Here is a 22,310-nt window from a genome sequence, read left to right on the forward strand (position 1 = left end):
TGTTGGTTGAGTTCGAGGCTTCATATAAATTGTATAAAATTGTAGTATTTTTCTCGAAATAACCCTCTTAAAAATCCCCCAAAATAAATGGACTCCCTAAAAAACCCTAGACATCTTGAGATTCCCTAAATTTGGGACAAAAATCCCCAAATTGGCATCACTGGACCGATAAAAGATACAAAAAAGTGGAAAAATGCATAGGGTGACAGATTTAATTAATCCACAGACAAAATACAGATATTAATACTAAATTTATATTCAAACTTGAAACAAAATCTGTGCCCGCACTCCGTCCAACGCTGGTCGCTGACTGCTGTCGTCTGTCGTCCATCTCATGTTAATCGGTTGTGAATTGTAATCGGCTGCGGATTATAGTTGTGGGTTTGCCGAATCCACTTGTTTTATTAATCTTGTAAAGCAATAGCATATGAATAATTTAAGTGTTCTTATTAATTCACGGGCTTCTTTATAATAAGTTCAAATTGATTTAAAAATAAAGTGGACATATTTAAATATGTCGAGTGATACGGCGAAGAATGTAAGTATCTTGTGATTTTGTTTTTTAACTTTTATTTTTGTAACAATATTGTGTTACTGCATTGTTCATATTACGTAGAAAGGTAGAGTTTTATATAATTATATTTAAAAGTGTTGTTAACATCGATATGTATGACTCACTGTTGTTTGCTACTTACCTACTTAATACTCATTGACCAAGTAACTATACTATACGTAACTATAATATGCATGCCACTGGTGAAATGGATCTCGATACAGTTAGCGGATGTGTGTCAATGTTTACGCGTACCAACTGAATATTTATAGTATGACAGTTTGATTGTGTCAGTAAATCACTAAACACTAACTACCATTATCACTAGTTATTCCATTGTATGAAGGGCTTATCAGTCCTGGTAATGTACTCTACAGTTTATATTGTTTTCTGTTATACCCCATCTGTGTTTTGCACTTCTCTTTATAATTTGCTTATTTATGTTTATAGCTTTTTAACAATTAATATTTTTACAGTTTTCAAACCTTGAGACCCCTGGGTATGTTGGATTTGCCAACTTGCCTAATCAGGTTCATCGGAAATCAGTAAAAAAAGGTTTTGAGTTCACACTGATGGTTGTAGGGGAAAGTGGGTTAGGAAAATCCACTCTTGTGAATTCTCTGTTTTTAACAGACCTATATCCTGAGAGAGTTATTCCAGATGCTACAGGTACAAGCTTTACATGTGAACAGCATTTACTTTTTATCTAAGGGTAAGATTCAGAGTGTTAATAGATAGTGGTAAATATTGCTCCTGTTTGTCAAATTCAATAAATTTTGGAGTCATTTACCACTAACTCCCAATTTGGAATTTTACCCTAAATAACTGAAAAACTGTTTAACTTCACTAATTAACAGTAATGGTATTGTTAAAATACAAATAGAAGATAATAACAATATCTTATAATAATACCATTAACAGTATTTCTAATGATGAAGTATTGACTTAAACATATTTTGTGGGAAATTATTATTACAATTAATACAATATTTTATGTAGCAGCAATTAGTTTTTAACTAATGGCCACAAGTACAGTGGTACCTCAATATATAAGTCTCACTGGCGCAAGTATATTACTTTGAGATGAGAGCAAGATTTGAAATACAAGGGATTGGCACCTACACATTAATTTTGATAGCTTAGATTCGCGTTTTTTGCTCTTTGTATAAAACATTATCAATTTTATTTTTATAACCTTGGGTCCAAAGAAGATGATAACTATTGATTAAAACTTCAAATCTTTGTCTTATTTAAATAAAAACACTTGACTAAAACAACCTAGGTGATATTTTGGGTGCTGGAACAGATTAATGGCATTTCAATTAATTTCAATGGGGAAAATTGCTTTATCAATTTAAAATACAAGCAAAGTTATGGAACAAATTAAACTTGTATGTCAAGGTACCACTGTAAAAACAAATCCATAAAATGATTCATAAGGTAAACACAGCTAAGCTTCTTACCTCTACCACTATTGCATAATTTAGCTTAGCTTATGGTTTTACAAAGTTTAGCACACCTTCAGCTAAAGGCTGAGTACCTATTGCAGAGGTTATACATTTGTATCACAATGTGAATAATGCCTTTCCTGGCATGACAGGTTTATAGTTGCCACGAGATTAAAATCCAAGTAGTGCATGTTAAGATATTTATCAGTTTGTAATTATAGTTAAAACATGTTTTTTCTGTTAAATCAACTAGTAACAAGAATTATTGTTGCATAAGAACTTGTTTTAAAACATTCCATTACATAAACATTGCATGATATTTTTAAGAACTTGATGTAATAATAGATAATTCTATTGCCCTTTCATTATGTTTTTAATCCAACATAATTTTTAACTGACTGTCCGCAGATGTTTAAAAAAAATTACAAGTAATCTTAAACAAAACATATTTACTATAATAATTTTATTGTTTATACAGGCTAATCAACTCTGGCTCACAACAGAAACAGACTATTATTTTTAATAATTATTTTTTGCAGAGAAATTGAATCAGACTGTTAAACTTGATGCGTCTACAGTTGAGATTGAAGAGCGCGGTGTGAAACTGCGATTGACAGTTGTTGATACTCCAGGATATGGAGATGCCATTGATAATACAGACTGCTTCAAAGTATGTTTTTGTGTTATAAATTCTTTAACTTAACTTCTTTAAATTTAAATTCATCCTAAACCTCTGGACGTATTTTTATGAACTAGACAGGAATCGAGAATTGTTTAAATTTACAATTAGCCAAAATGCTGTTTAAATGTCTACAAAAAATATTTTTAATGAACGGTTAAAATGTTAAAAAACATCCTAAATCGAATGAAATTAAAATACGTAATTTTGTCCAAACTTTTATTATGATGTAGGAAATTAAACACTCATATTTGTCAGTTTTCATGAAAAGACAATTAAGAATTACAATTAATATTTCATATTTCTAAATAATGTTTTGATTATGTAAATTGCTTAAAAAAACCTAATCCAATTGCATCTTTACAGTCAATTATACAATACATTGATGAGCAATTTGAGAGGTTCCTCCGTGATGAGAGCGGTCTCAATCGACGTAACATTGTAGACAACAGAATTCATTGTTGTTTCTACTTTATATCTCCATTTGGACATGGGTAATGCATAGCATATATTATATTATTGTTCAATAATTGTGTTCTTAATTTAGTGTAAAGACAAGACAATGTACTGTGTATGTAAAATGGTAGTTATAATCAATAAAAATAAAAAAAATAGTCTGGTCTCATTTTATTTGGTATATTTTTCTTACTTTGAAGACTAAAGTAATTAATGTTGCAATTAAAGGTAGTCAAGGTTAAATTGATTATAAAATGCACCTCAATGGATAAAATTACAATAATTTGTGTTAATTGACGGGTCATAAGCTCAACCTTACAACCTTAGTAAGTTTAGCTGAAATTATTTTAATTAAGAGGAAGTTACAGAAAAAATAATTATTATGAAACTTTGTAGCAATTAATTTATCCTAATATAATCACTATCCTTAAAAATAAGCTCATTATAATAAAATTTATAAAATGGAAAATATATTGTTTGTTATAAAAATTGCATAGTTTTGTACATAACATAATTCATTTCAGACTGAAACCTTTGGACATTGAATTTATGAAACAATTGCATAACAAGGTCAACATTGTACCCGTGATTGCAAAGGCAGATTGTCTTACTAAGAAAGAAGTTCAGAGGCTTAAGTCCAGGGTAAAATTTTATTAATATTAATGTTATTGATTCACAGAATACTATGTAGAGAGTAAAGACTTTGTTTTTACACGCAAATGTTACTGCACTTACTTACTAATTTAAAACCTATTCATTATCTTAATATTTATATTTATTATAGGCTAAGTAACAAGGTGTATCATTTTGTTTCAATGATGTAAGAAATTAAAATATTTATAAAATCGTATACAAAATTATATATTTATCTATTAACCTGTTTTTTGTTTGTCAATAATGTATTATTGTACATTATTGACAAACAAAATACAGCTTCAAACTCAGTTTAAAGACTTGGTCACTTTTAAGCAAATTTAATACGGTGAAAAAAAAGCGTGTGTGTACTTATGTACACGCGTTAGAAGTTATACTTCTTAAAAAAATATATATTCTACGTTTGTAGAAAAAACGGCACTAACAATAGAAACATTATTGTTAGTGCCGTTTATGTATTTAATACATTGAAAGTGTTTTAACGCATTATCAAGTTAAATAAAGTGTATTTAAATATCACAAAATAAAAGGTTGACTATAGTTAACATCATGGTGTCGGCTTTTTGCGGTGCGCGCATAGTAAAAATCTACCCTCATTATTTTTCCCCACATGCCAAAAGAAGTATGACTTCAAAAATAACTTAATTGTACTTGAAAAAATATGTGATAATAATTTACGGTAGTTTGACTAAGCGTGACACAAAGGGTACATTTTATATTTATTTCAACAGGTGATGGAGGAAATAGAAAGAGAGGGTATTAAGATATACCCTTTGCCAGATTGCGATAGCGATGAAGATGAAGATTACAAAGAGCAGGTAAATAGTAAAACTTGTGGGTACTTCAAAATATTAATAAGATACAGTCGACTCTCGATAATTTGAAACTTAAAACCGGTGATTAATTTAAAGTTGCTAAGAGTTCGAAATAACAAATTAAATAACCACGAGGGGGAGGGGGACACAAGGGAATAAAGGTTTGATCAAAATTCGTGATTTCTACATTATGTATTAAAAATTAAATTCACTAATTTTTATTTTGAAAAGAAGTCCGTAATCTTTGCGGTGGAGTAAGCGACTTCTATCATTGTCCAAAGAACAAAAAAAAAAAATTACAATTTCTTTAAATTATTGAGGGTAGGGGTAGAAGCGGAAACTCATTAGAAATTATCATAACATTCACATTAACGCGTGCCAAATTATAAGATAAGCGCAGTACGGAAAAATATAGATTAGTAGTCACTGTTAATATATATTTTCTGTGCGTACCTTAACGATGAAATTATGAAGTTTTGTTTAAGTTTTTGTGTATTTGAGAACAATTTAAATTAAATATATATCTTATTTAACGGATATAAACGCAATTTATTGCGTTATTAACAATACTCGACGTTTTGAGCATTTGAAAGTTATGTAAATTATATAATTATTGACGTTTGCATACATTAAATTTATTTGTAGTAATTTATATTAAAAACCGCTGTTTTCCTTGTCGGTTCTTCTTGCTATAATCGGTATAATGCCGATATAATCATTAACAATGCTACGATACGACAAAGCCATATAGCAATAAATGGCTGGAGCGATTTTAATCAGTTTTTTTGTTTGTTTTTTTAAGGATATTCGAGAATAGTTCCTATTAATTTACAATTACATGCTTTTTGTTTGTATTTTTTTTAAATTTGAGATTTTGTATTTAAGCTAGTAAGATATTTTCTATAAATAAAAATACTTATAATTAATTCATTTACAGTAAATGTAAATTTAGAACTTCCATTTCTTTTATTGTTGATATTCATGAGTGTACACAGATATCAATTTGCATAAATATTTTTTTGTTCTAAGTAAACTTACGATAGAAAGACTAGTAAATAGTCTAAATCTTAAAAACTGTGTTTTATAAAGTGTTTTGGTCATACTAATATTGCTTTTCTATAATATTTTTATTCATACTGTGTTAAGGTTCGTCAGCTTAAAGCGGCTGTTCCGTTCGCTGTATGCGGCGCTGGACAGCAGCTGGAAGTGCGCGGACGCCGTGTCAGAGGCCGTCTCTACCCGTGGGGCGTGGTCGAAGTTGAGAACCCGGAACATTGCGATTTCATCAAACTAAGGACTATGCTTATGTAAGCTGGTGAAAATATAAATACACTAGCTGCCCCCGTGAACTTCGTTTCTCCTTAATGTGGTTTTAGTTAGCCTTAATACCGTGACACGAAAGAATAATTTCACTGTATTATCGTCACTATAATTTGAATTTTGATTTGATTTACACTTACACGGTCTAAGTAACACGTGGTTGGCTATGCTAACACCAAAAATTTTAAAAGTCTAAATAATTGAATTTCACGGTATTTCGTTTACTACAAAATAAATTTCATTTATACTTTAGCCTCAATAACACGTGGTAATCATGATATTGAATTGTAGCTTATATGACACGTTTGTCGGTTTACCATAGCAGTGCCATCTATTGATTACTTACTCAATCCAGTTGAAAAGTATCGACATCTGTTAGAATCTTTTGGAGTTAACAGATTGTGACTGTCAATTAATTATAGACAAATAATTTGCAATAAAATAAAATTGCGACTATAATTAAAGATCTAAGCTATCCTATCTCTAAGTTGGACCAGACTGCTCACGGTGTGCCAATTTAATTTAAAAACGCTTAAGTAGTTTAGGAGTCCATCGCGGATTAACATCGTGATAGGAGATTTATATATATAAATACATAATAATGAAAAAGAATTTGGCAACATACTGAACATTTGTATTTTTTTTATGGATTTAAGTGTGCCTTAAATCAACTATTTTCTTAATACGTTGAAAATCCCTATCTTCTGTCTGATTCATTTGCTCTCTTATTAATAAAGAAGTATTGGAGAAGTGGAAATGAAAATATTGTCATACAAACCTTGTTGTAACGAAGTAGTCGTTCGGAAATTATGAGTTTAACATACATTTCAGCGAGAAATTTTTATTTACAAACAATTTAAAATTGTCTATGGCGCAATAGAATACGTGTTTTTCTGTCTGAAGATTTTCTTTTTCAAAGACATTTTCATGCTTTTAAACTAATACTTACTGACTAATATTTACAGAACCCATATGCAAGACTTGCAAGAAGTAACTCAAGAGGTCCATTACGAGAACTATCGTTCAGAGAGGTTGGCCAGGAACGGACAAGTACCTAAAAGACATACGTAAGTCATACATATAATATAAAAAAAATGTGTAGTAGTGTACACACGTAAGAAGTGAAACTTCTTTATGATCTTATTTTTCGAAACTGTTCTACTATATGCAACTTTACAGAAATTGGTTAAATAAAGTTAAATTAGATTAAGTTTTACAAAAGGCTTCTATTATCATAGACATGAATACAAATAATATAATTATGTTTACCTTATTACAGAATTTCTTTAATTATTACTATCGTTATTATATATTTTTATTATTAATTTAAATGGTAAATTTAGACCATAAATTATCTAATACGGGCATTATGTATCAGATATACTTTTGTCTGTTTTATTGGCAATTTCTTAGCAAGTCTTTTTTTATACGGCATGGACTAGTCTACTACTACTACTACATCGACTGTCCGCGACTAAAAGAAATATAATATTTATATAAAAAAATATATTTGACTTTATTGTCTGTTTATATATATTAAACCACCTTTGGGTTCTATAATATGTGCGTTATCTACTAGCTTGAACTGATTATAGATCAACCGAGAGTGGACTTAGCGAGAACTCAAACGATTTGGCAAATGGTTCAACTGATGATGGTTCTGGACGTGACAAAGTACTCCGTGAAAAGGTAAAATATTATCCGTTCGAGGCCGGTTAATGATTTAGATATGTAAGTTCAAATATGTTGAATTTTTTTTTATGGATTTCATACAGCATTTTAACTTGTAAAAGAGTAGTATTTTCCTTGGCTCTGAATTATTATAGGAAATTAAATTTATTACTTCAAAGTATTATTTTGTTACCATATCCTCATTGTTAGCAATTTTTAAATGTAATAAATTTTATATAAGGGGCCGTTCTAGTATTACGTAAACGTATTAATTTTTTGTAGGAATCCTCGAAAATGCATTTCGTTTTCAAGCATAGACAATGTGTAAAAAAGTAAATAATTACTGTTGACGTAATCACCAAACAAGATAATCAAAGATTCTCTATTTTAAAACAAAACTTTCAAATAGTGGATATTAATTGATTTTATATTTTTTGTTTTATATAATGGAGTCCTAATTGCATATACAAATAAAACAATATTCTAGCAAATTTGAACTTGCGCGCACATATTAAAATTTTAAACCAACTACATCATAGTACACCGTGTCATTTGTATATAAATATAATCACATGAAAATCATGTTTGTGGCTTATTATGGCTGTTTAGGAAGCGGAGTTGCGTCGAATGCAAGAGATGCTTGAACAAATGCAGCGTCAAATGCAACTGCAAGCTGCCAGTACAACAACTGCATAGTGCACGCTCCACGCACAGGTATAGATATCGTCCATAAACATACGCAAAGAATCCACAGACATTATATCCTCTAGTGTCATTTTTGTTTGAAAATGGAATGCTGGCTTTTGTTAAACAGTTAGAATCCGGTTGACAGTTTAGGCTCTTATGTTGATGGGTACCTTTAGTGATACTTCTGATTAGTCACTGTCAAACTTCAATTAGAAAATTAGCTACACAGCTCGTTAAACTAAATTTAAGTATACGATTTAGAGTTTAATATTATGATTATATGTTTTTCATATTTTCAAAGATGGTAACCATACTATGAGTAAGTCATATATTTAATTTCTAGTTGGACAATGGTATGGCTGTCCGGCTGACTGATTCGTGTGACGTCGTCAATTTAATATTACGCGCCATCCCGTACTGTGTAACCTCCACTTAACTTTGAATATAAATCAATAAATATATTAGAGATTAATAGATAAGAGAGGTTAGAATGCCAAAAATATATTATATACGACCTTTTCTAAGCTTTAAAAACGCATCAAAAAGTTAATACGATTTCGGAAATTTTGTTGTTTATGCAAACTATGATAATGACTATATAAAAGTTAAAATTATAGATAATAGTTGATCTTCACATAAAAAATATGGTTTTATATTAACATTAAAAAGAACGATAACTCAATAGAATAATGTATAATTTTCTACGGAAAGTTCGTGACTTTGTACTACATACTTTTGTTATTCTAGCCTCAAAAATAGGTTCCTAATTATAAGAAATTATATTGCACCTTTGTGTTTATACGTATTAAATAGTGTATTACATACTTTAGATTAACGTTTTATTAGCGACGGACGTCTGGTTTGTTTATGTCAGTTAAAAACAGATTTAATTATACAGGAAATATTTGATCTGACTCCTAACGAGAATTTTCTCGAAATGTTTTTAATCTCATTTTAGTGCCATCTTATCTATCTCAGTATGATTTATTCAAGTATTATTTTATTGTATTTTTACTATTTGACTGAATGTGTGTATTGTCCCAAATTATTTCTAAATTTCACGTGTCGTTCTGTGTCACGCTTAAAGGTAATTGAGAAGTTTGAATGATTTTTTTTGGGGATCTAATACTAGGTACTTAACTTTTGGCAAATATCTATGTGACACAGAGTAGGCATAGAATAATTGTATTCTACATTAGTAATATTTTAGGATTATTAATAGTTTTCCATGTGGTGCATTTATAGAACTTAAGACTTATCTCTGTTTATCATTCATTAACAACAGCGTCAAGAAAGACGACCCTATTCTAATTCGTAATTAAGTCACAATCTCATCTTGGGCGGTGTCAAATATGTCAAATTTCATTCAGAAAAAATACAGTGACAGCTCTTTAATTTAGAGATTGACGTTGTTGAAAACGTCTTGAATTCTACTTTGACGGACTTTATGCATTATTATACACACCTTGATAGGGCCAATAGTGGATATGGTACGGCCTCTGATGTATGTTAATACTGTTTTATATATGATCTATGGCTTAGTTCAGACTTAGAGAATGTTCAGATAAATGTTAGACGTAATTGGTGCCAAAGTTATAAAATTCTTAGATCGATGAATATCAACGAAAAATTAATGTCACAATACATAACAATATAGTAAAAATTGTAATGATTATTAATAATGAAATATCATGTAAAACTACGTATGTAATCATATTTTTTATAATAAAAATACTTATATTGACAATAGTTTATTTTATTTATGCCTATTTTATTTTACTTAGACCCTTAGTAACTGCGACTGCCGTTACATTAGTGCCATTTATTTGAGCAGCTGAAATTGACTATAGCCAAAATTGTGATGGAAATACGGCACAGTACCAAAACCATCAAACTTATTATATAATAATTGTTCTCCCTGTGGGGCATTCCAGTTGTAACGTTGTAACCAGGTAAAAAGTAACTGAAGTGAAGTACTTACGGGCATAGCTTTAAACTATGTTCTTGTTTCTATTTTTTATTGTTCCATTAAGGGTTGCCTGGGTGAAATCGCTTCTTAGCGATAAGACCGCCCGTTGCCTAATTACTTATGTAACCTGCTTTTTTTTGTATAAGGGAGCGTTCAATGAAACGCGCCTTAAAGTTTTCTGTACTCAGTAGTAAAATGTTTCGTGACAACCCAGTGACTCTTTATACCAAAAGTCAACATTATGTGGTGTAAAGTACTGAAAAGTGGAAAATAATATTAACAATAACGTGTAATTCAATCCCCGCCCCGCATCATAAAAAAAGAGGACCCCCCCCCCCCCACTTTGTTACATAATACTTGAACGCTCCCTAAGGTAACGAAGTGTGAATAAATAAACTATAAAGTGCAAATATGGCTCCACACACATCTGGTCCTCGCATCCAACGCAGACCGGATTTTTGTTCTCAGCATCTCTGCATCCTTTATCGCATATAAAATGGGGAGGGTTCCGAATAATATACATGCAGCTAAATGTCATCATCTGACGTCATGAACGAATTGAAGTTTGGAGTTGGATTTTGGTGGAGGATTGGCGAAAATGTTGTGAAAATCTTTATTAATACTAAAGACATAAATAAAAAGGAAACAGTATCAATATCATTTATTCCAATTTCCTCAGTATTGCCTACAACAAATATTTATTTCCCTATTTGCCATGCGATTCCGGTAGACACTTGGTATGGGAAGCAATCAAATATGAAGACATTAAACATTCAAGTATTATAAAATAGCTGTTTTAGTTATGCTGGTGAATTTTTTTTTACATTTATATATATTTTTTAATTACCTAATAATATGTATTAATGATTATTTTTCTTAACTTTTCTTGGCACATATTGTTTTTCCTTTTTCCTCATTTACTTTTCATGCATTACTATTGGAGCTTTTTGAACTTTTCTAACCGTTGAGCTATATTTGCATCTTAGGGTGTTAGTTATAGTCACGATAGGAGTTTATGTTTAATGGTTGGGTTCGAGGCTTAAAATAGAATGTATTGAAAAGTGCGTTTTAAAAAAAGTTCTAGAAATAAGTACTCCCTAAAAATCCCTGGATATCTTATTCCTCCTAAATTTGTGAGAAAAACGCCAATATATTATACGAATACATATTAGATATCTGTGCATTGTATTACTGCACTAAATCTGTGCATATTATCTATGGGTAACACTGCCGCCGCCATAGCATGCCATAACGAAAACATTTTGTAATTCTAGTGTGTTATCAAAATAACAGACTAATTCGGTAAAATTTAACTCCTAGGAAATATGGCAATTGTAGAAGATGAAGTTCGTAATGGATCAGAAGGTGAGGATGAAATTGAAGTGGTTGTCGAAGAAGAAGACGGTGACCAAGATTCTGACGACTCAGACGTAAGCATTTTCCTATTATCTTTTTTATAGATTTAAATAATTATTTAGTAAATTATTAATGAGCGATTTTATCCCCGATTATTCCCTATTCGATTCAGTCTTTGTTAGATGTGTAGGAACCTAATCGTTACACACTAACCTTTTTAAATATATTTATATAAAGGGGATCTACCTTAAGGTAGTCTATTTAGTATGTTTGATAAACAACAATTTAATATACTGTAACTTATTTATTTAGAGACCTCTCAAAGTGTCCAGTGCAGTTATTACTCATGTTTTTGTAGGATGACGATGATGATGACGTTGAAGATGCAATGGAAAAAGTAAATGAATTGGAAAGGAGAATAGAAGAAGACCATTATAATTATGATGATCATATAAGTTTAATTCAGGCATTATGGTACGCAGATGAATGACAATATCCTTTTTTTAAGTTTATATTTTTGTGAATAAAGCGGTTGAAAATATAATTTCATGACGGTAAATGTTGACAAATTTATTAACAGGCGCCTATCAGACTTAGATCGATGGAGAGCTGCATTTGATAGACTTCAAAATACTTTAGTGCTTCGACCAGAACATTGGCTTCTGAGAATTCAAACTGAAGAATCATTAGCCCATACAAGTGAAGCTCAGGCAGAAATAGTTAATCTTTTTAAACTTGCTACCCTTGATTGTTATTGTAAGTAGTCATATTCAAATTAAACCTTCATTTGAAATAAGTTTAACATAGAACACTTACAATATAATCAAATAATAAAAATGGCCTTAGTTTTAAGTATTGGAGAAAAAGTTTATTTTATCTGTAAAATTTGATATATGAAAGACATCTAATTTATGCAAGTTATTTTATCACTCCTTTTACTGTCAATTGAGTAAAGTAAAAGTCCGAACATGATTTAGGACATATTAAGAAAAATATTAAAAACTGTTTCAGCTATATCTATTTTAAGTGAATGGTACTCATGGTCATTAAGTATTAATGACGTAACAGAAGTGCGTGGGCAACTTGAAGAAGTGTTACGACGTGCAGGTGCTGATCCACTTTCAGGAAAAGCCTTTTGGGATGCCCGGTATGAGATGGAAAAAGCACAACTCGAAGCCATGAGGTAATCTAATTTAAGCTAGCTTCATAGTAAATCAAGTTTATAATTTAAAGGCTTAATATTTTACTGTTTATTCTATTTGTTTGACCATTTTCAAGGTCAATCTGTTACACTTATGGGATTTGTATTTTCATATGTTGCATTTAAACAAATTATTATATATTCGTAAAAAATAAAGTGTTTGTTTGTGTGCAGTGAAGATGATTCAGAGTATGAAACACAAAAGAAGCGTGTACTATGGTGCTTGGAAGAGACTTTGTCGCGACCACTTATCAGAGGAGAGGAAGTGTGGCAGCCAATGGAAGAACTAGCATTACAATTATACGACCAGGAGTATGTGGATAAGGTATAAACATTTTCGTATTATTTGCCACAATAATATTTTATTATTTTTTTCAATCGTTGGATTTTCTGTTATGTTTTCATTGATTATAAAATATGTTTTATAAGGAAAAAGTTGTAGAAGCTTCATTACTTATACTTATATTGCTCAATATTATAGCTTGCCTCATAAATGTGTGTTGTTTTAACTAAACAGTACAGTCTACAGTACTATTTTAAAATCATCTGTGATCTTTGATTATTTTCTATTATACATGATTAGTGGTCTGTGTTTCCTAACCTAATTGAAATATTGTTTTGTTAGAATTGGAATTTATGTAAAAGAAAAACAGACGGGCCTGAAGGCTATAGTTATAATATGAAGTGAAAAAATATGAACTAAATTCTTTTATTGCATGATAAATGACATCAGACAATTAACATAATGACTTATTATAGACTATATAACAAACTACAGGTCATATTCATAAACATTCTATAATACCCTAATATGATGAAAGTTTTGTCACTCTTATTTAATTATTATTCTACTTTTCTTTAATCTTTTGGTTTGTTTTATGTTTAAGAATATTTATTTATTACGTTTTGCCTTAATTACTAATTGCATTTTTATTAACATAGTTTTGTTTCAGATAAAAAAGATCCACGAAGTGGCTGTTGAGTATTTGCAGAAAATAACTGGATTTGAAGATAAATTATTGGTTATTGAGTAAGTTGATGTATTTTTAACCACACTATGTAAATGTAAGAAAAATTGTGCTTTGAGGTGGATTAATGTTTTTTTACTAACATACACTGTCATTCACAATGTAAACATTTGTCAGAAAGAGACAAATGTTTAGTTTATTAAACCAATGTGACTTAAAAGCTAAAATTCCAGTGCTCCCTGAAAGTTATACTGATTTAGTTTTAAAAATTAATTAATTAATTAATATTAACAAACAACGGGATATGCCTATTAAGTCTAAAACTAGCTTCGTTAGTTTATATGGTAATCAAATTATTTTTATTTTATCTGCAGAAGTTATGTTTTGAAATAATACATATTTATTATTCATATTAAAAAGTAATTTTTTTTTTAGGGATGTTGAAGAAAAATACAAAATGTACCAGGAGTACATAGATACAGTGAAGGACTTGGCCCAAAACGAAAAGTATTCGGAATGCGACAGTAACGGTATACTAAAGGTTGGTATTGTATACAACAGAACTAAAAATGTATTTTTATACTGATGACCGTTATCAAAGAATAATTGTTATGTCCGCTCTTAGAAAGAAAAATCGATTGAAGCTTCCGGTATTTGAATGCATGAACGGAGTCCTTAGAGTCGCACGACACAATTATAATGGTTCGACTGCTAACTGATTGCAAATTTTAAGATATATATTATTTTTATATAAAAATTAATCTAACTTTACGAAACATTTTTTAAAAATAGATTTCAATTAATACTTCTTTAAAATCTACCCGTAAAATGTTATTTTAGAATTTGTGTTAATTTATTATTAACTAGCGAACCCGACGGACGTTGCCCTACACACATCTTAAATACATGATTTCAAACTTAAAAAACATCTTACCAATCTGAACGATCGTATCCACTTAAGCACTCCCGTCCACCCATTTATTGCATTACGCCATCGTAGGGAAAGAGTTGATTGTCTTAATCGTGGCATTATTAATGATAATATGGGCACGAGAAAATAATAGCAACTCGAAATAAACACATCAACTTCGGAACTTCTAATTGCCAAATTTTTAAACATACTTAACCAAAACGATATATAAACTTAGAGATAACATTACGTTTAGTTTTCAGTTGGGTTTTGTTATACAATTTTTATCAAATAAAGCTAGTCTAGTGTTTTGACTGATAAATTTTTAGTATTTTCTGATTGTTGCGTTTTGTACCACGGAAACGTGATAAAATGTTTTTAGTCAAATCGGTTCAGCCGTTCTTGGGTTAAAAATAGTGTAACAAACGACATTATTTATATATAGATATAGTAGGGAGTTTTATGTTCATACACATATTTATATTTCGATTATGGGCCGTATGTCGATATTGCTTGATTTAACTTAACACATAAAAATGTAAGAGCCCTGTCTTATATCTTTTTCATTAGGTTTTATACGATCGCGCCACTACAGAATGCCTTACGTCGTCTCAATCGCACGATCTGTTACTCGCGTACGCACGTCACGTACAACGTACGTCGTCACGTGAAACGATACATCGCGTGCTAGACTCGTGCACGCGGAGATGTCCTCGGAGATCAACCTTCTGGGTGCTGAAGATGCAGCAGGCTGAACATGAGAATAAGGAGTTTGATGAGGTAGGTTTAATGTGTTTAGGAAGTTCATATATACCGCCAACGTAACTAAACATATCTCTTAGACGAAGTAAAAAATATTATGGTAATTATAATTATATAAATTAACCGATTTTCGAATTCCATAAAGTCAAAATTATTGTAAATCTTAACTAATCTGTCTTGTTCATTATAAATATAATTAATTTTCTTAGGTAAAAACTATATTCGAAACGGCTCTATCAAAAGGAATGGATTCGTACAAGCAAGCTGAGTCCCTATGGTTAAGTTACTGCGAATACACACGGCGGAAGACGACCTTCGATAATGAACCGGAAGTAGAAAGACTAAGGTCTACGTTTCGACTCGCCTGGGATTCATTGGCTGAGGTATGAGGTCATATTAGCAGTAACGCGAATATTGACAGGAGGTTGTTAAAACTGAAAATTGACAGTTTAATTGGACTGAGTGTTGAAAGAAATAACTTTTTTTTCTTCTTTTGGCTCTGGCACGGTTTGTGCATTAGCCAGCGAGTCGAGTATAAAAAGTAACTTAAAAATTCTTTTTGAATTAAGTTTCGTTAAAATGACCATTTCATCAAGATTGTCTATGTATTAGAGTAAATCGTCAAAGTGACATCAAATCAAATTGATATATTTTTAGGCTTGGGGCGAAGAAGCCAATGATTGTGAAGTGCCACTGTTCTGGGCTAGACTAGAATACAAGAGAATGAAAGACCCAAAGCAAGGGAAGGAGATATTTGAAGAAATATTTAGTGAGTATTATCATTAATACCAATTATGTCACTATTTAACAAGTGTTTAGAATTATAAAGACGTTTCGGGGTCTTTGCAGCATTTTTTTTAAAGTTATACTTTTTTTGGCGCGTTAGAGAAAAATTATGAGAGTAAATTGTTACGATGCGCGCGCACACCGTCACAAAAAACCGACACCCGGAGAATAGTCAACATTTTAAAATAAAAATGTCAATTTCTTTGATTATGTAGAAATATTTTTTGTGATATTTAAATAAACTTTATTAATCTTAATAATGCGTTATAATAAAACTTTCAATGTATTAAATACCTTTTTTTTCTATTGTTAGTGTCGTTTTTTCTACAAACGTAGAATCAGACGAAAGTTAAAATTTTAAAAGATTTTTATTTTGTTACGCCAAAGAAGTGTAACTCCTAACGCGTGTACATAAGTACACACACATGTTTTAGTTATAGTTGTATTGTATAAATCCAAGTGTGGTTAAGGAATTGCAATATAATTCTGACTTTTCAGGCATTTTTGCCACCAAACCTTTTTATATCACCTTAAATAAAACGATGTAGAAAAGTTGTATTTAGCAAAATATGTATTTTAAATATATTTGGAATCATATTGACTGCATTATGTAATTTAAAAAAATGTTTTAGGAATAATAATTCCAATAAAGATTTGACTCTAGTGTTTCCTTTTCAGAGTACGGTGAGAACAAAACCCTATCTAAATATTGGGAAGCGTTAATTCACTTGGAAAAGTGCCGAGAGCCACCGGCCAACGAGAGAAGGTTGCGCGAATTACATCGGCGAGCTTTACGTAGTGTCACAGATTATCCACCGACACTTGTTCGTCTGTGGACAGACTTTGAAAGGGATACTGGCGAACTACAGACTATGTTAGAATGTTCAGAGCTGTGTCAGGTAATCTGTGAACTTTTAATCCTTTTTTAATAAGAAAAACTAAATATAAAAAGCAGTTACCTCAGCCCATGGACACCCATTTTAGTGGCTGTTTTATATGTGTCAAAGTATTTTTCCCCTGTATTCACATAATTGCAATTTATATAGTAAACTTATTATATATTTTTTTAATTAAAACAAATATACTATCTTCTCAATATTAATAAAAATAAATGTTTCATAGACGCCTAATTTTTTTTATCTATGACGAAATTGTTGCAGGCTAAAGTGAAAGAATGGCGAGACAACTATCAAGCGATGAAAGAAAAGATGACAGGTCAAAAACAAAAAGGAAAACAGTCACAAAACAAAAAGGGAAAGATAGACAAAAGAAAGCAGGCCAACGCTCAAGGGAAGAGAAAGTCAGGAGAAACACCTGAGGGTAGTGACGTGAAGAGGAAAAGAGAAGGAGATATGGAAGTGGAAGAGAGCGAAGGAGATAAAGTTAGGGGGAGCGGGACGAAACGACGTCATGATGATGATGATGAAGGTAGTTCATTATTTTTTGTGCTGCATGGTGTAGGTTTCTTCACGATGGAAAAGTAGTTACATATAGCATAATCCATTACATCCAGGTTCGAACGCATGACTCTGAGGCCGAGAGGCGAGTTCCCTAATAACACAACTTACGAAATAAATATATTTAAAAAAAAGTACTATTTGCTTCTAAGTATTATTGTAAATCATGACTGTAAAATAATGCAAGTACAGTATTACAATTATCGATTTATTGAAATGCTTTATCCAGATTCTCAAAATGACAGGAATATTGTTGAAAAATATATTTATTTTCAGGTGATAATAAACGTCAACGTAAAGAAAGTACGAGCGAGACGAAGCGGTTTGGTTCGAGAGAGGCTTGTACTCTATTTGTTAGCAATCTTGACTTCAAGTACGTGTACTTAAGTATAATTTAAGGCATAAATTGTCGTATTTTTTTTGCATTTAGTTTACAGAACAATAAAAAATACATTTAGTTATTCATCTAAAAGTAGCATTTAATTCAATTTAAAAATTATGAATTTTATTTTAATATTGAGAGAATTATCTGGTTTTTTGAATATATTTTTTCTCATGTTGAAATATATAATAATTTGAAATAAATTACACTACTTTATAGTAAATTGGTATTTTTTCACTTCAATGACGTGAATTCTACACAATTAATTTTTTTCTGTAATAATTTTTAATGATATATTATTCTGTTGTAGGGTAGACGAAAAAAGCCTACGTGAAAAGTTATCTGAGTTTGGTAAAATTGTGTCGATGAGGGTAAAAGCTGGAGTCAAAGCTTTCGGTGGATCTATATGTTACTGCCAGTATGAGACGCCGGTGAGTTAATTAGTAGAATTTTTTCCTTTCATATAAAATATTTGAATATTTTATATATGTTTAAGTGTAAAAGGATAAAAAGTCTAGTAAGTAATTTAAAAAGCCGACTCGGAGCAAATATTAGTTTTTCGGGAATATAGTCCAATTAGATATTTTATCACAAACTGACTGACTTTTTTAGTACTAAACCATATTATCCTTACTTTAATAATGATGATATTATTTTACAGGAATCAGTAGACGAAGCAGTAAAACATGACCGTGTACCGTTAAACGGTAGACCTATGTTTCTTTCGCGGTATACGGCGACGAAAAGCACACCTACATTCAAATATCCCACCGCCGTTGAGAGGAATAAGTTGTTCGTAAAGAATTTACCATTTTCCCATTGCACTAAAGAAGCTCTTACTGAGATATTTGATAAACACGGTGCTTTAAAGGACGTACGAGTCGTCACTTTCAAGTAAGTATACGTAAAAGCAGAGCTATAAGGAAAATAATTTTGTCAGATATGAACACATTCTATCCAAAGGTCGCCTTTCACATCCCAACATCCTTGTGTGGATTTTCTAAAAACATAATTTTTTTCGTCACATAGTTACGCTTTGTTGATCGATATGAAAGTGAAGTAAAATGATGCGGTGTAGTTATTTAGTTTTTATGAATGTAATGTATACAAGTACATGTGCAAGTGTAAGGTTTTTCCTGGAATTTAATATTTTTAATTCCATTTCATCAATATTCTCGAATACTTTTGTGGGGGTAAATTAAAACCAAGAATGTCATTATTGATTAAAAATATATAATAACTTTCTAGAGATGGAAAACCCAAAGGCCTTGCATACATAGAATACGAAGATGAGGCATCAGCAAACACTGCGTTGGAAAAGACAACTGGTCTACTAGTCGCGGATCGGAAGATAGATGTCGCTATAAGCGCACCTCCGCCAAAGAAAGACGCAGGACAAGCGAGTCTTGGCTTGCCCAAACGAGATACGGGAGGAGGAATGTATGTATTTTATATTTTATTTACTAAATATTTTATTTTTTTATATAATTGAATTATTTATTAAAATGCATACTTATACATTTTGTAAATTTATATTAGTAAATACAAAATTATATAAAACAATACATAAATGCTTAAATGCATCCACAGTGTCACTTTAAATATAATTATTGACTGGGGAAGCAATGGTGGGCACGGAACACCTACTTCACTTTACAGAAGACAATCTATATAAATAAAAATGAATCGCAAAATATGTTGTTAAGCGTTAAACTCAAAGACGGCTGGATCGATTCGACTACTTTAAAAAAATAGATAAAGGCCTTCATAAAAAGGCGAAGAGTTGTTCGCAGAGGCAGCTAGTCATATATAATACAAGTATTTCACATTGTAATTACTTTTGCATAAATATTTTGTATTAAGATTTTTGGTCCTTCAGTCCAGATTTAATATCTAAAGTGATGAAGAAGACATCGCTCGAAAGCGATAACGCCTTTATATTAATTGCCCTCATTTTTATTTTTGTACCAAGTTGTCCTGCAACGAAGTGTAAATAAATAAACAATTTTTTTTCTATTACAAAATGTTTTGTTGACACTCATATTTTAACAAAAACCATCTTTTACAGGAGACGGACACAGCTCAGTAGTTTCATACCAAGCGTGCTTCAAAAGGCATCGACAAGTAATGGCAATGGCTCAGCCAATGGCGATAAACGACCGCTCTCTAACCACGACTTCAGAAATCTTCTGCTCAAAAAGTGATGCGAACCATACATAGTTTTGTCCGATTTGTATAGTAAAAGCGTTATTCACAATGAAAAAAGTTGATTATTCTCGCTCTCTGGGCCGAATACTCATAAATAAAAATCATTAAAATGAAGAGGCTGTTCTCTCTGTGTTGGCGAAAGTAAGGTTTGGTTTCCATTCCCGGCCGAAGGTTATGTGAGCGTTCATAGGCTTGGCTGAAAATGATCAATGAAAAATAAACAATATGTGTGCCCCATCTTGTTACGGGTGAGAAGCTGGAGTGAAGGTTAATCCGACATTTTTATACTACACACAAGAACAAAGAAATTGAATATTTTTTTAACAGCTATTAACATTTCTTAAACAAAACATACATAATTTAAGTCTAAACGGGTTAACAATTTCATGTAGTTTTGTCTTTTGTTAACGTAGCTTTTACACATAGAGAAAACACTTTTTAAACGGATTGAAGCTATGTATTATTATAAACTTATAATAATAATAAATATCTCCCGACGTGTCGCGCGCTTCAGAGCGTGCGTGAGACACCGTGACCACGCGTTATTCAACACCACGTGTTGAATGTCAAAAGTATCACAGCTGTAGATAAAGTTGTGTTATCTGTATTTATTTCCCCAGAGTTGGTATCGACTAACAGATGACGGGATTTTTGCAACAATGACTCACGGTATAAGTTTTTAATAATAATGCATAGCTTCAATTCGTTTAAAATGTGTTTTCTTAACAATTTCATGTGTTAGTTAAATATTTAAGTCAAGTTAACCAATATATTATTGGGGTCTTCTCATGAATTACAACGATAGAGTGGCTTTCTTTTTGGTATACAATAATTATTTGTAAGTGTTGGTACTACGCAATCAATAACGATTGTCTTTGAATTTAAAATTAAGATTGCTTTTCCATTTCACATTTGTAGGATATAATGAGATTTATGGTCACACAGTACGCTCTTTTTTTCATATACGTACATACATTACATACGTAATTTCAATAGTGTTTTCGTGATCACAAGTTTCACAATCGGGATCATTTTTAAGAGCCATTTTCTTATTGAGCTAATAATTGATTTTACGTGGTAAGCTACATTTGCTTTTTAAAAGATAATGTAGAATAACTAACCGTTACTTTAGAAATATTTATATATTAGAAATTTTTGTATTTTAGAGTCAGCTGGCTGCACTATAATTACGTTTTTAATCGCAAAATACCAATGACAGCTGTCATTTCTTGTATGTTAAAATTATAGAACGATTTGTTAGTAAATTTAACGGCTCGTTCTGAAATACCGGGCCCTTTGCCAAAAACTGATTTGTAACTTTCAGTAGCTATCCCAACTGTACTATTTTAGTATTTGACGCAAATTATAAAGGTACGTGGCTGAAATTTCACAGATTATATTTATAGTAGATCCCTACATCGCATAAAATCCCGTACAAGATAGTCTCCTGAAAAGGCAAATTTAAATTTATATCCAAGTCCACCCTATAGTGCGATCAACTTACTATACAATTAATATTTAGCTAGATCTCCTTCAATATTCAGAGGAAGTTAACTAATTAGTTTCCGATTACCGTCAATATTTTTACCTTACTATAGTTGTATACAGGATGTACAATTAATAAACGTTAAGCAAAAGTCGGGTGATGGGGAATGACAAAGGCTTACCTGAGTCCAGAAAATTAATTTAAAAAAATCTATTTTCTTTGGCTACTTACAAAAAAATATTGTAAGTGTATTTTTTTTTAACACGGTCGAATAGTTTCTAAAAATAATTTAATTAATTTTCTTTGTTTCACCTATTGGAGCGTTCAAGTATTACGTAACGAATTTTGGGGGGGGGGGGGTCCTCTCTTGTAAAACGTTACGATGCGGGGCGGGGATTGAATTACGCGTTATTTTTAATATTATTTTCCACTTTCCAGTACTTTACAGCACATAATTGTAAGTTTTAGGTATAAAGAGTTACTGGGGTTGGTCACGAAACGTTTACTTATTGGATACAGAAACGTTACGACGCGTTTCATGG

The 22,310-nt window shown here is 31.1% G+C and overlaps 2 protein-coding genes across 2 annotated transcripts; both read left to right on the plus strand.

The window, feature by feature from the left end:
* The first annotated feature begins 300 nt into the window (after positions 1-300).
* LOC123709956 (septin-1) lies at positions 301-10,024 on the plus strand. Its single transcript, XM_045661590.1, has 11 exons — positions 301-538; positions 1,030-1,222; positions 2,541-2,671; positions 3,047-3,174; positions 3,661-3,778; positions 4,522-4,608; positions 5,752-5,912; positions 6,891-6,992; positions 7,521-7,614; positions 8,206-8,310; positions 8,627-10,024. Exons 1-10 carry the CDS (start codon positions 515-517, stop codon positions 8,290-8,292), a joined length of 1,125 nt encoding a protein of 374 aa, XP_045517546.1. The 5' UTR covers positions 301-514; the 3' UTR covers positions 8,293-8,310; positions 8,627-10,024.
* A 1,457-nt stretch (positions 10,025-11,481) lies between these two features.
* On the plus strand, positions 11,482-22,084 carry LOC123709847 (squamous cell carcinoma antigen recognized by T-cells 3). The gene is made up of 17 exons (XM_045661424.1): positions 11,482-11,682; positions 11,967-12,082; positions 12,189-12,364; positions 12,620-12,791; positions 12,984-13,134; positions 13,763-13,839; positions 14,213-14,318; positions 15,258-15,467; positions 15,659-15,832; positions 16,107-16,218; positions 16,914-17,134; positions 17,396-17,663; positions 17,969-18,065; positions 18,385-18,505; positions 18,736-18,968; positions 19,323-19,514; positions 20,143-22,084. Exons 1-17 carry the CDS (start codon positions 11,578-11,580, stop codon positions 20,276-20,278), a joined length of 2,667 nt encoding a protein of 888 aa, XP_045517380.1. The 5' UTR covers positions 11,482-11,577; the 3' UTR covers positions 20,279-22,084.
* Positions 22,085-22,310: the final 226 nt, after the last annotated feature.

The sequence above is a fragment of the Pieris brassicae genome, chromosome 5, assembly GCF_905147105.1.
Source record: "Pieris brassicae chromosome 5, ilPieBrab1.1, whole genome shotgun sequence".
Lineage (NCBI taxonomy): Eukaryota > Metazoa > Arthropoda > Insecta > Lepidoptera > Pieridae > Pieris > Pieris brassicae.

Excerpts from the sequence above, each read along its gene's own strand:
- LOC123709956 (XM_045661590.1), top strand. The coding sequence starts at position 515 with ATGTCGAGTGATACGGCGAAGAAT. Across the intron at positions 3,779-4,521 it reads TTCAGAGGCTTAAGTCCAGG|GTGATGGAGGAAATAGAAAG; the intron begins GTAAAATTTTAT and ends TTATTTCAACAG. Across the intron at positions 6,993-7,520 it reads CAAGTACCTAAAAGACATAC|ATCAACCGAGAGTGGACTTA; the intron begins GTAAGTCATACA and ends AACTGATTATAG.
- LOC123709847 (XM_045661424.1), top strand. The coding sequence starts at position 11,578 with ATGGCAATTGTAGAAGATGAAGTTCGTAATGGATCAGAAGGTGAGGAT. Across the intron at positions 12,083-12,188 it reads AGTTTAATTCAGGCATTATG|GCGCCTATCAGACTTAGATC; the intron begins GTACGCAGATGA and ends ATTTATTAACAG. Across the intron at positions 19,515-20,142 it reads CGAGATACGGGAGGAGGAAT|GAGACGGACACAGCTCAGTA; the intron begins GTATGTATTTTA and ends CATCTTTTACAG.